This window comes from Lingula anatina, chromosome 1, assembly GCF_051362555.1.
Source record: "Lingula anatina isolate TDL-2025a chromosome 1, LinAna3.0, whole genome shotgun sequence".
NCBI lineage: Eukaryota > Metazoa > Brachiopoda > Lingulata > Lingulida > Lingulidae > Lingula > Lingula anatina.
Genome location: NC_141767.1, coordinates 15,276,438 through 15,290,354, shown reverse-complemented (window position 1 = coordinate 15,290,354; position 13,917 = coordinate 15,276,438). Strand labels below are relative to the sequence as shown.

General features: G+C 41.6%; 1 protein-coding gene across 2 annotated transcripts; it reads right to left on the bottom strand.

Annotated features, from left to right (window-relative positions):
* Positions 1-288: 288 nt before the first annotated feature.
* On the bottom strand, positions 289-13,854 carry LOC106163541 (uncharacterized). 2 transcript variants are annotated; one of them, XM_087004287.1, is made up of 17 exons: positions 13,703-13,827; positions 12,395-12,469; positions 11,996-12,074; positions 8,389-9,683; positions 8,075-8,162; positions 7,813-7,851; positions 6,325-7,652; positions 6,021-6,108; positions 5,812-5,850; positions 4,081-5,424; positions 3,573-3,746; positions 3,265-3,389; positions 2,715-3,075; positions 2,390-2,512; positions 1,965-2,087; positions 1,585-1,725; positions 289-1,272 (listed from the first exon to the last, which is right to left on the bottom strand). In XM_087004287.1, the coding sequence occupies exons 3-17, from the start codon at positions 12,072-12,074 to the stop codon at positions 977-979; spliced, it is 5,643 nt and encodes a 1,880-aa protein (XP_086860413.1). In that variant the 5' UTR covers positions 12,395-12,469; positions 13,703-13,827; the 3' UTR covers positions 289-976. The 2 variants fall into 2 exon arrangements, with proteins under 2 accessions (XP_086860413.1, XP_013396611.2); XM_013541157.2 differs by lacking the exon at positions 12,395-12,469 and having other exon boundaries at positions 13,703-13,854.
* Between the last annotated feature and the right edge of the window lie 63 nt (positions 13,855-13,917).

The following is a 13,917-nucleotide window of genomic DNA, read 5'->3' as shown; positions in this document are numbered from 1 at the left end:
TAGACGACCTTCATGCTGTAATGAGCATATCTGGATTCCTTTTATTTCATGTCATTTCGCTGCTGGGCCTATTCACTCGTGTTAACTGACCTTGCAAGCGAGTTTATTAGAATGTATATCTCAAAATGAAGACAGAACAATTCATAAGTGTATCAAAAACATCAAACAATTTTTATGATTACTTTAAATACATTTTTCTGGCAACCTGTAGGCCTATAACGAACCTGGAACAAACCTACTGGAGACCCAATTCAAGTGCACCATATCTGTACAATGTAAAAAAAATTGTTTTTTTTTTTTTTTGTGAAAATAGCATCTTTATTTCAGTGACATTTTTTACATCATGATCATGAATTCGCAGCACGCTGTGACACAAAAATATAGCACTCGCCAAAGAGTTCAAAAATCGAACTTAGTGTGTATAGCAAATCAACTGTACAATAAATATGAAAATGTGACTCAATGTGAGCAAAATCACAGATAAAGCAAAAATCACAGCAAATTTCTATCGATGCAGATATTATCCAAATATCCGTATTTGATGCAAAACGCAAAATATCAATCGTGAAAATATGTTAAATAAAAGGTAAAAAAAAAAGATAAACACCATATTACAGCATATATGTACATGTACATTTAGCAGGAATGGACGGAATAGTCAATAAATAATAAATAACTCCTCAAAATTGATTTAAAAACGATTGACAAATAGGAGATCTATAAAGGTAATGATAAATTTATCACAATTTAGTATATCAGTCTAAGGAGGGCATTACATGTACATTTATCATGTCGAAAGACATTCCTTTAAACTACATGTAATTTGCTTTTTAATACTTCACAAAACTTGAAACGCATGGTTTTGCATTTAACTAATTAAGCAATTTGTAAGTAAATTCAATACTATAAAAAAACGCCGAAGCAGACGTTCATACTGCTTAACGTGTTTAAAATGTATTATCTGCCAACCCTTTAATTAATATGCTTTCACTGCAGAAAACATCGAAGGCGAATTTCTGGAATATGAATATTCTCTTGAGAGTTTTTCCTGCGTTTTCTCCCATTTCTTGTCTCTTCCCCTCTTGTAAATCAGATATATAACTAGTCCCAGTAGAACTAAGGTGACCACAATCAGCCATATAATAATGCCGATGATGAGGTAACCATTCACTAGTGTAGCATCATAGCCACAGTTGCCGGTCTGAGCAGACGATTGAGCGGCCGTCTGGTCCTTCACAACCTGAGACATGGTTTCCGAGAGTGTCGTTAATTCTGGAACAAGAGTACAAAATCAGTGTACTACTACAGAGAAAAGATTTTCCTTTTGTTTCTGTTATACAACACCTGAGGACCCTTTGGGGCGATTTAATATTCTTTTCCAGTGTAGGGCTGTTGTCGCAGTTTGCGACAACAGCCCTACACTGGAAAAGAATAACAGATTGCTATTCTATATTTACCTGACATGGAATCAAGACTGTCCATCAAATCATTTTTATGGGGAGAGGCTGCTTGGTATGTTGAAACTCATGAATAAGTATGATTTTGTAGACAGTGGAGAATGAGATATTTCGAATGATTACTTACCTGTGACCTTCAGCTGCAGCGATTGTGCCAAGGAGTCAACAGACGACGAAATGGTCATCACGCAACTTCGGCTCCCCAAAGTGTTGACGCATTTTTGTGTTGAATTACACCCGCCATTATTGACAGCACACTCATCAACATCTGAGATAGAACACATAAAATACAACAAGTTCTTGAAATCACTTACGGACACAGCTTTTCAATACAGCACCCGCACTATGTAATACATTCAACGATACAGATCCAGCCATGGCTGACATAAATGTTTTAAACTTTATATTCATTTATTTTGATTTCTATTTTTTCTTATTATTATTGATCTGTTATTATTATTTGCTTTCAACCCCCTTTCTTAATAATACATTATTTAGTAATAGTACCTTCACAGCTGTGTCTGTCGGGGCTCAGTCTGAACCCAGTCCGGCACGCGCAGACGTAGGTGCCTACTGCGTCGTAACACAACTGGTCACAGCCGCCATTGTCATTGCCACACTCGTCCACGTCTAAAATGATTGACAAAACATCAATAACGACAACATCAGGTGGTAGAAAAAAGGAGGCGCTGGTAATATTCAAATCCATGTAAATTTATGTAAATGGAAAATGCACTTTCTTTTTTTGATAGCAGCCTTAAAAAGTTCAAGCAGACGCTATTTTGGCATGACCCTTTTTTTAATCTATAATAAAATAGCACACTTGAAACTTAAATATGCTCGAGTCCGAACAAGTATTTCATTAATGTTATATACACCGGTTCAATATTGACGAAACAACTAAATGTGATTGACAACAGGCTTTCCCTCACCGGCACAAGAATGCTTGTCTTCGTTCAGCTGATACCCGGCGTCACATACACAGCGATAGGACAGGTAGGAGTTCATACAGGTGTGACTGCAACCTCCCTTATTAGTCTGGCATTCGTCCACCTCTGAAAAATTAAATAAAAATTGTAAGATAGGATTTCCGCTGTGGTGCACATTACACATTTTTATTATCTTAATAATGACCATTTTCAAATGATTATTGAAAAAAATTGATATCATTATGTTTGAAACTTATTAAAACTATGGTTATAAAAAAGGGCCGAAAAACTTTTTTATTAATATTTACACATTCAAATACGCACTAACCCTTATTTCCTGGGGGACCCATAGGTCCCATGGGCCCCGCTACTCCCATATCGCCCTTTAATCCTTGGAGTCCTTGAACACCTTGGTCGCCTTTGGCGCCCGTTGGACCTATAATGCCCTGAATACCAGTTGCACCTCTGTCGCCTTTCGACCCCTTCACTCCCTGCTCGCCCTTGTCCCCTTTGGCTCCTGTAGATCCTGTAGGTCCAGTTATGCCTTGTGGACCCGTGGGTCCGGTAAGACCAACTGGACCGTCTGGGCCTCTCACACCTTTGTCACCTTTGGGACCTGTGTCCCCTGGAACCCCAGATACTCCTTGAGGGCCTTGGATACCTGCCGGGCCCTGAGCACCAGTAGGACCCTGTTGAAATAATGCGGGGAATAAGACTTGGAAATGCTACTTTCTATACCTTGATGGTTCAGGGAAAAGCGTTAACATGTTCAGGGAAATTAAATTTCTGGTATATAATGGCCTAATGATTATTGCGTGCCTAAAAGTAATGCATTTCAGCTGTGGCGCCCCATGGGCACACAATAAACTATAACGTACTGTTGGCCCTTCCGGTCCCTGCTGCCCGCGTTGTCCTTTTGGCCCTGGGGGTCCTGCAGGGCCCTGGGCACCTTTTTCACCTTTAGGTCCAGGTGGTCCTTGCGGTCCAGGAGGTCCAACGATCGCTACAAACGACAAATGTACTCCATAAACACTACATGTGAACAACGCCCAGCCCACCGTACTCTTAATGCATTGAACGTTCCATATCACCCTCCATCACAAAACAATTCAGGAGCACTAATACCACGAAAAGAGATCACGATAGTCATTAAGCAAAATCAGTCAAAATCTTAATAACCACTTACTGGTTGTGCACGGAACATCGTTACAAACTTGGACGTGAGTATCGCTGCCAACACAATTTCCCCCGCCATTGCTAGGGGCGGGGTCATTACACGCACGTCTTCTTGAGTAACTCCCTCCATCGCAGGACGCAGAACAAGGGGCCCATTCTCCCCATGCTCCCCAATTTCCGTTAACTAGATAAATGGACGATTGAAGATATTATTATTAAAATGGAATCGTTACGAAAGTGTGTTCTACCTATGAAGCATGATTTTCGAAACAATTTCCTTTTTCATCATCATTACACAAAACCACAATGAAAGAAAAAAATATTTTTACTAAATGAAATCTCTGATCTCAGTTCAAGAGAATACCAAATATAAAACCACTCATTAGCATGAATAACAGTAATAAGGTAAAGAGAAAGAAGTGTGGAATATAATACTTGGTGATACCAATATTGTCACAATCAGTAATTTAGAAAGCAAATAAACTAAATAAATCGCAATACTTAATGGAAAGACTTACTTGGTTGTATCAAAGTCTTCAGCCGTGTTCCAGCTGCCATGGCAACGCTCTCTTTGTCACTTGCACTGTACACCATAGCCATGAAGTCTCCAGAATGGGTGACTCTCTGCGCATTAGCAGGTAGCTGGAAGACAGTCCCTGCGTACGTAGTTCCTGGAATTTCAGTCCACTGCACAGGAGAACTAAGAGAACGGCGCTTTATGGAGCCAGACAGACCAGAACTTAGAGATGCCAAAGTCTGGCCATCGATTTTTATGTTGTCCTTATCTGCATTTCCTGCGACTACCATGACGTAATTGGTGTATGCTGCACCAGTACCGGCTTGCTGCGGAGACGTGACCGTGTATTCTGACTGCCATTGTTTGACAGGCGGTACGAGAACCATTGCCGGATCTCCTACATCACTGGTAACAGCTTGACCCCTGGTGAACTGCACCACCATGACTGGCTTAGAACTTGAAATATGAGCAAATGTACCAGAAGGGAAGGATCTTTCCACAAAGTCACTGGTCCCTATCGTAACCTCTTCTTGGGTCAATCCAAATCCTGATATTGAAATGCGGGTTGCCGGGTCACTTGCTACTATTCGAAATATGTCCCCATTGGTTTGCCTTGGAGATGGAACAGCGAAGAACTCTTGTCCCCACGTTTCAACAGGAGGCATCTGTTCAACCAGATGGTCACGGTAGCTAGATTCATTCCCCACAGTGGTTCTAATATTCCCACTGAACACTGCAATGGGCTGGGTCGCGGTAATCTCGGCACCAGTCAGATCACCACTGAATTGTCCCTGGAACGTTTGGTATCTGGTCAATCGCAGATTTATCACGTCTCCGCTTCTGTATGTGTACCCGTTATACGTCACAGTTAACGGAACACTGCGGCCTCTCGGCATTTCGATCTGAACATCCACAGTAACTGACAGCGCTGCAATACCCAACTGGCAATTGTTGCTGCTTCCTGTGGAATAATAACACACTGCAAAGTATTTCGTTCCCAAAACGTCTGTTGGAAAGGCGAGGTAGCCGTCAGTTGAATATTTCTCCTTGTTGACCGTGTAGACATTAACGTCTTGGGTAGCTTGTACGAGAATTGCCGTGTTAGCTATACCTGTTCCAGTCGTCTGAATGGTCCTGGCCATAGTCAACCTTTTCATTTCAGTAGGGCTGACGGTGACGCTTTCGTCCATTGCAGGGCTAAATAATGGCGTTGTCACGTTGACTGTTGCGGTAACGGTTGGATATGTGTTTGCGATGTAAATCTCTAGGGGGCTATTCACTGGGTCTTCAACAGAGTTTTCCATAAACATTATGACAAATTCTCTCCCACTCGAGTCCAAAGTTTCTGGATGAAATAAAAAGTTCAGCTTTATAAGACTTCAATAATCATTATAGTGAACGCAAGGTTGCTTAGAAGTGACAAAACGCAATGAAAAAATCTTACTGATGGCAAATGCTTTGTGGGTACAACAGTGCATCCAGTAATATGCTGACTATCACAAAGAAACAGTGTTGAGAGAAAGAGTTACCATTCGTTACACTTCTAAAAAGCTAAATAATAAGGCATAAACATCCCAAATCTTGAAGTCCGTGAGGGGAGCCATAGGCTCCCACACACTTCCTAGGTTTTCGCTTTATAAGCCTTAAAGCACACCCAAAGTGCTCCTTAAATGTTACGCTTGTAGTGAGATATATCCAGCTTGTCTTATAATTGCTTCTTTGAACTCATTACCTGTACAGTCTTCGTCCTTTTTTCCGTCGTTATCATTATCTGTAATGAGGCCAATAAAACATCTTAAATTCTACCAATAAAATACTCTTGAAATCTAACCACAGAGAAGCAGAATGATTAAGATTGGCAACATTTCTCTTACTTAAATGTTAATGAAATATATGTAAACAAAAAAACTGATATGAAGATAAGCAAACGTCAAATTTTACCAATTCCATCGCAATATTCCTCATCCACTCTCCCATCACAGTCGTTGTCATGTCCATCCCCATTTACCATGTGTGGAGCGTTGCAACTCTGAAAGGAAACAACATTGTGATTATCCATATGGGCACAATAATTATCATATATAACGTAAAATATACCTATTGCACGGGAAGAATGATTCGGAGGAATGAATGTTGGGTAGAAGAAGAAAACGGTTAAATTATCTTTTATCTTTGTTTGAAAAACATAATTAGATTGTTCTTTTACCTTGAGTTCAAGAAGTAATTTTATCACAGACATACTTACAAAAGCAATGTTTTCACACTGCATCCCCACTGGTAAACCGTAGCTCTCTCTGTCTGCTTTGCCATACAAAATTCCCATCATGGCGACACCGCTTGAGCTATGGCGAATGTGATGCACACCGCTTGAAACATTAAAATACGTCCCCGAGTACGTGGTGTCGGCTATGGGTGTCCATACAAGTCCAGGTTTACTGATACTTAGTCTTTCACTATCGAGCAGAATCCCATCAATTTGATCCGCAGGCGCCACCATTAGCACATAGTGTGTGTAATCCCCACCAACCACTCCCCCAGAATATATAGGGGTGCTGAAACTATACTGGAAGGCATACTGTTCCATGGGAGGGACGATTATCATAGATGGGTCTGCTGTCTCAGTGTCAGATATTTGACTGTAAACAAACTGGACCATCAGGACCGGCTCGTTGGCAATAAGATATAAATAATCATTGGATGGCACCACTCTTTCTACGAAATCCCCGGCGGTCTGAATGTCGATGAATTCCCTTTGGATGGTGACCCCGCCACTTTCAATGTACCTCAGCAATATTTTAGTGTTGTCTCTTGCGGCAATGATGCGGAAGAAATCTCCAGTCGTTCTACGGGGAATGGGGACCGTTGCAAACTCTTTTCCCCACGCCGAAACGGGAGGGATCTGCTCAGAAAGGTGATCCCGAGACGTGCCAATGCCTATGTTGGTTCTGACGTTCCCACTGAACACGGCTATCTTCTGAGAGGACGTAATACGGGTTCCGGTAAGGTCAGCCGAATTCTGAATATGCAGAGTGTCATATCTATTCAGAATAAGACTGAATCTGTCACCGTTGTTGTACGTGCGACCACCAAGATTTAGGCTGATTGAAGATCGGGATGAAGAAGGCAGTTCTATTGTCACAGAGGTTCCATCTTGCACGCCCACAATACCAAACTCACTTGCAATTGTAGGAGGGGCATAACTCACAGTGTAATACTCAGTCCCTAATGTGTCGGTTGGAAAGGCCAAGAAAGCGTCCGCTGAAAACTTCTTTTTATTCACGCCGTACACAGCCACTGTCCCTGTCGCTGTAACTTGGATTGCTTTGGTGGAAACGTCTGTTCCTTCCATTCGGAGTTCCGGGGAAATGGGAAATCTGATGACTTCGTTCGGGTTGACGGTTTCGGAACTTTTCACGTAAGGAAAAGCGTATCTGGGTGTAGTGATGTCCACCTGGACCGGCTGGTTGGAACTTGTCGCTATGAATAACTCCAGGTCGTAAGGGTCCGTGAATTCCTGTACGACGTTGTTAAGATACATAACCAGAAAGTCCGAACCCTTTGAATCCAGTGCAACTGTAACACAAGTTGAATACACAACAACTATTGATAAGTTAATGCACTAAAACTAAGTTGTTTCAGTCTCTGTAAAAAGATTATATAAAGAAATATTGAATACTTAAATTTCGGAGTAGATATTCTCGGTTTATTTATGAGCAAAGCTCTGGATACGTACCAGAACAATCTTCGTCCACTCTCCCGTCACCATCGTTATCTATTAAAATATATCACAGAAATTCACATGTGCAAGAATAAAGCATATCGCGAAAGAAAGAGTTAAATCATAATGTTTCATAAGCAAATTCATACATTTGTCTTACAGTTATAACCCAAAAATCTTATAGCCGAACCCAAATATTATCTTTACTCAACATGAGACATTAACAATATACACAGTGTATGTGTATCTGCTAAGATCTATATATAGAAAATTTTACCCATTTTGTCACACTTCTCTTCATTCATCTGTCCATCACAATCGTTATCCACCGAATCCCCCGGTACCATTGGTGGTGCCACGCATGTCTGAAAAAGATCAGAAGAAACCTATATTCAAAGACCAAAAGCAAACCCTGCTTGGTAAATTTTAATATAAGCTTTGGACTGCATTTATGATGGAACTTTCCAAATGTGAAGATTGTGTATGTAAAGAACAAACAAGAGACACGTAGGCCTAAGTATGTGTATAAAGGTCATGAAATGCTGAAATAATCTTATGTGCTTAGATAAAATTTCGCTGGTTTTCTCTTACTTGTTGCTGCTGAACTGCTCCGGTTTTCATACCAGCAGGGAATGCGTAGGACTCCTTGTCTGCGGCTCCGTACAGTATCAGCATGAACGGGGTAGTGTACGTGAAATGCCACAGAAAGTGTCGGCCAGACGATATGTTGAAACTGGCTCCTACTAACTCAGTTCCAGGAATGCTTTCCCAAAGAACAACGTTAGATTGCTGGAGCCACTCGTTATTATGCAAAATGGCGTCCTTGGCACTTTTATGGACAGCGATTAAGACGTAGTTGGTGTATCCTCTATCGGCTACCGTTGGCGTTGCAAAAGCATAACTGGTTTTGTACTGTTGCATTGGCGGGACAATTATCATGGCCGGGTCGGATAGCTCGCTCATTGACAACTGGCTGTAAATTATCTGAGTGACTAATATAGGGCCACCGGTAGAGGTAATGGATATGTAGCCGTTTGGGGATGTTGTAATATTCTGGCTTTCGCCAGCTCTACTGAAATCAAGAACGCGCATCGTAGCCCCTGCCTCCCGTATCTCAACACGCGTGTTGCTATCCCTTGAGATTATCTGGATCAAGTCACCGATGAGCGTTCTTCCCGGCACTGGCACCACTGCAAATGTGTAGCCCCACGACGTGACAGGGGGGATCTGCTCCACCAAATGGTCCCGAGAGTCCCCTACCCCGACGCTTGTACGGACGTTTCCACAGAAAACGGCTACGTTTTTATTCGATCGTATTCGCGTGCCCGTCAAATCGGAGACACTTTGAAGCTGGAGGGTTTGGAATGCAGAGATTGTTGTCTGTATTTCCTGTCCTTTAGCGTACGTCTGCCCATTGAAAGCAACAGAGAGGCCATCAGTGTGTGTTGGTAATGATATTGTCAGTGTCGTGCTGTCTTCGACCGCAACAACTCCAATCTCAGCCATGATAGTGGGCGGGCTGTACGTTGTGACGTAATAATCACGTCCCAGAGCACTGACAGGAAGAGCCAGAAACCCATCGTTTGAAAAAGGCTCTCTGTTAATTCCGTACACTATGACATCATCAGTGGCTTCAACCAGGATGGCTTTGTTTTCTATTCTCGATCCTTCCATCCTCATGGAACTTGGGATAGTGATGATACGCACATCCTCACTCTGCATGTATACACTGCTATTCACAGTAGTCCCTGTGAATTTGGGAGCTGATACTGTTACCCGCACGTTCGATTTTTGAGTAGCTACGTGTAGTTCCAGAGGCTCATTTGTGGGAACTTCTACCTTGTTCTCCATGTACGCTAAGACAAACTGTCGACCAGCGTTGTCCCCTGCGGATAATAAAATTTTGGAGTGAGTGAAGCTAATAAAATGTATTGTTTTTACAAGTTAACTGAGCCACTAGAGAAGGAATCAAAAGGCGCGACGTTGAAAAAAGGACGAGAGTACATTTTGTCTGAACAAATACTGTGATTTTCCTGACATACAGGGTTACCACTTAATATGGAATATTATTTTTTGGCGAATAAATTTTCTACAAAATATTTAATTTCTCTCTAACTACTTTAAATCCAAAGCTGAGGTGTCACTCCATGTGTAGCCAGGTGTGTTACCTAATTACCACACAACTCTCGAAACAATTGATGCATGCAGTTGCATGTTCTATGGTCAGAAATATGAGGGGTGGTCTTTTCGGCAATTTCTGCCCTTGTATAAAAACGCATGGGTTTTGTCAATCTTTGGAGCGTGTTTAGAGAAGCAACAAGGGGATCGCTCTGAAACTTGACAGGTACCTTAGTGAAGATATGGTACGACAACAAGGCAACGCAGCTTACTATAGGATTCTTGCTCTCAGAGAAAATGGCCAGAAACGGACAGCCATTGCCAGGTAATTCAACATTTATCAGGAACCGTTTGTGAAGTCCTCTAAAGAAATGCTGCTACAGGGGCACCTACTCCAATACCTCGACCAGGGTGTCTGCGTATCACACCAAGAAGACAGGATCGCCTTCTCCTTAGTGGACGCCGTGCTGGTCGTACAAAGACAACCAGTGTCCTCAGAAAAGAGAGGCAGAATGTCATTCAAACGCCCGTTTCAAGGTCCCACGTGAACAAGAGATTTCTGCAAGCCGGTTATTTTGCACGAAGGCCAGTAGGGAGACCACTGTTAACAGCAGGTCATATACAGCGACGTCTGCAAAGGGCTGGGGACCACGTGCGTTTGCAGCCAAAACACTGGAATCATGTTGTTTTCAGTGATAAGGCCAGATATGGATTTTTTAGGGTTGATCATCGAACCCGTGTCCACCGACGTGTACGAGGGGCATAAAACAATGATTGTGTACTGCCTAGGGTGCAACCAGGGGATGGTAACGTCTCTGTTTGGGGAGCATTTCATGTCGGTGCCCAGAACCAGTTGGTTTTTCTAGGAGGCAACCTCATCCAGGATTCCTACAGAGACGATCTACAGCAAACAATGCTTCGATTGGTAAGATTCATCTTCAGGAACAACTTTGTGTACCAAGACGACTGCGCAACCCCACATCGAGGCCGCAGAATCACTGTTTTTCTTCAAAACCAATGGGTTCAGCAACTGCCCTGGCCTGCAAACTCTCCAGATATGAACCCAATTGAAAATCTGTGGGCGGAAGTAACTCACAGAATTAATAGCTATGGTCCTCGGCCGGTAAATAGTGATGAACTGCGACAGGCAAATATCACTGCGTGGAATGATATCCCCACCCAAACTCTAAAAAACGTGTCACAGGATATGCCATGTAGGATGAGGGCGCTGCAAGCGGCTGCTGGAGGTCATACCCGCAATTACTGACTTTTCATGATTTACTGTAGTGAGTTCTTTGACTGTGTAACATATCACTGTCCGGAGGCTATCATTTTCTTTAATATCTTATCTTAAAGTTTATACTGACATCAAACTGTTGATATGGTTTTCTGGGGGTGTTCCTTTCTTTTGAATGGCATCTTATGTCAGATTTAATATTATTGACCAAAATTTCTCACAACAGAAGACTGGATGTTATTATCACTCAGTGACATACTTTTTTAATGACTCAAGCCAAAAAAAATTTAATCAGCACTAAAAAATAACAATGATAAAAAATATTCCATATTAAGTGGTAACCCTGTAGTTTAGTTGTCAGCAATGTTTATTGCTTACTTTTTATCATTGTCCTCCATGTTGGATAAGGTGTGGTTAGAATAATTATGTATTGCATAACGGACGAGTAGAGTTTAATTTCATGTTTCTCTTATTCTTCTGGTCACGTCAAGTTTTTTAGAGTGGGGGATAATACGAAAAATTGATTTCTTCTAAAAATGAAATACAGATGAGTAAGATGCAAATATTAAGTGAGGGAGAAAACCTTTAAAAAAAAACATCAGCCACTGTGGAGGGAGAAGAGGACCGAGCGATTACCTTTGCGCCCCCCTCCCCCCCTCCCCCCCTTCCCCCCCCCCCCCCCCCCCCCCCCCATCACACACACACACATTCTACTTTCTGCCCTTATGACCGGCGTGGTTGATAAAAGCCCTGCCTCCAACAACAGTATGAGAAATTAAATAACTCGTTTTGAAAAAAAAAAAAAAAAAAAAACACTGCTTACGAAGTAAATGTAAAATATACCTGTCTGAGCTGCAACACCAGGAATGAACACCAGAGTTACAACCAACGCTACAAACACATGACAACTGCAGCGCACCATCTGAAATGGTTCAAGTTAAACAATAACGATAAGACCTTTACAGAGCACATTTATAATTTTCCTGGAATTTCAACACTTTACCATAACTTACCGAGGCATGCTAAGTATACCATATCCAAAGCCATTGGCAAAATTACAATTTTAAAAAAGTGAGTTCAAAGTTTGTAATTTTTTAGCCAGTCTCGTAATGAAAATGGAGATTGGAAAATTTCATTTGTAACGTAAAAATCAGGAATTTAGAATTGAGAATGCTTAGAGTTAGAGTTCGTAGGGGCTTAGAGTTCGTAATTGTCTCAACGACATTTGGATAGTAGGAATACCTTAGCAATGAAGGAAGCGTTTGCTGAAGTTATCACGAGTGTTTTCTATATAGAAAGCATATGTGCATCGTAAGCCTAAAAAGAAATTAATAGCTTCAAATCACGACAATGATAATTGACCTGTTGCAACCACTGCATATGACCTCGACTGGCTGGTTCCAAAGGTCCACTTCGCATAGGCCTACAACCAATATAACAGTCAGCACGACACTTAATCAAGAGACAATAAAATATTAACGGAAATCGGTGTTGTTTATGTAACAAACTTGGATTGGTACTTTCTATTTTAACGATTTCGTAAGCAATTGTGATTTTCTTTATTAATTACCTCAGACATAGTATCAATATCTAAGGTTGAACAAACATGCTTGCAACAAGCTGTTATATAATGATCGGATGAAATCAAGCGTGCTGAGGTAAATTTCTACGGAGAATCGGATGTTTTTCACTTACGAAGGACAACCCTGCAGTTCTCATCCGTTGGAGTTTTCTTTACACTCTAATAATTTCATATGACACATAAACAAAGTGTCACATTTAAATATAGCCTAAGACCCCATTCCAATACACACCATTGGTCAATGTGGATCGACCCAACTCTGCAGGGGCTCTCACTAAGTGCAAACAGCTTTAGGCCTACTGAATTACACGCCTCCTCCTCCTCCATACTCCTACAATCACCAGCTTCTCTGTATTCTACATAACGCCAGGAGGAGGCGTGTCATTCAGTTACGCTGATTGCAGTCGGCGAGAGTCCCTGCAGAGTTGGGCCGATCCACGTAGACCGATGGCGTCTATGAGTATGGGGCGTAAGTTCGAGTATGAAGAAAAGACCCTAAAGAAAATTCCTTTGTTACCACGTTTTAAAGATTCGCATCTATATTATAGAACCTTTTTGATAAAGTGTGAATTTTATGAATGCCGGTTCGCGTTTCAGTCATAAGTTAACATTTTCTCCAAATATCGATTGGTTAGGACAAAAGGGAACATTATACGTCTTGGTGAAAGTTAACAATAAAAAGCTTTCAATAATGTTAACAATAGGCTACACTTTAAAGGGCGCAGTACATAACTCAATAGACCTAGCACGCTCAGGTGAAGACCGAGCTTTTATATATTTGTATTTTGTATGCAAAAACCTGAATTTTGAAATGAAATATACTAGAATGTTTTATACTACAAACGTGAAGGGCTGACATCGTCAATATCGACCAAGACAAGCAACTGAACCTGCTAAAGGCTCGAAGTTGACGACGATCAATCTGACAGGCCATTCTTGCAAACTGTCGTATGCAAAACATTATTTACCTTGATAATCAGAGAGCTGTTCGCGAAGTAATTATCAACGTGCCATGTAGAACTGTACTTTTCCCCTTCGGTTCTCTTCTATCCTGGACAGCCTTCCAGCTTTTTCACCTGACATCCACATACAGAGACGCTTTACTGTGCCGTGGGTCGCCGAAGTCCCCGTATGTAAGCATAGAATTCCATTCGAGGTAAATAACAATGGCGTTGCCGCTTTA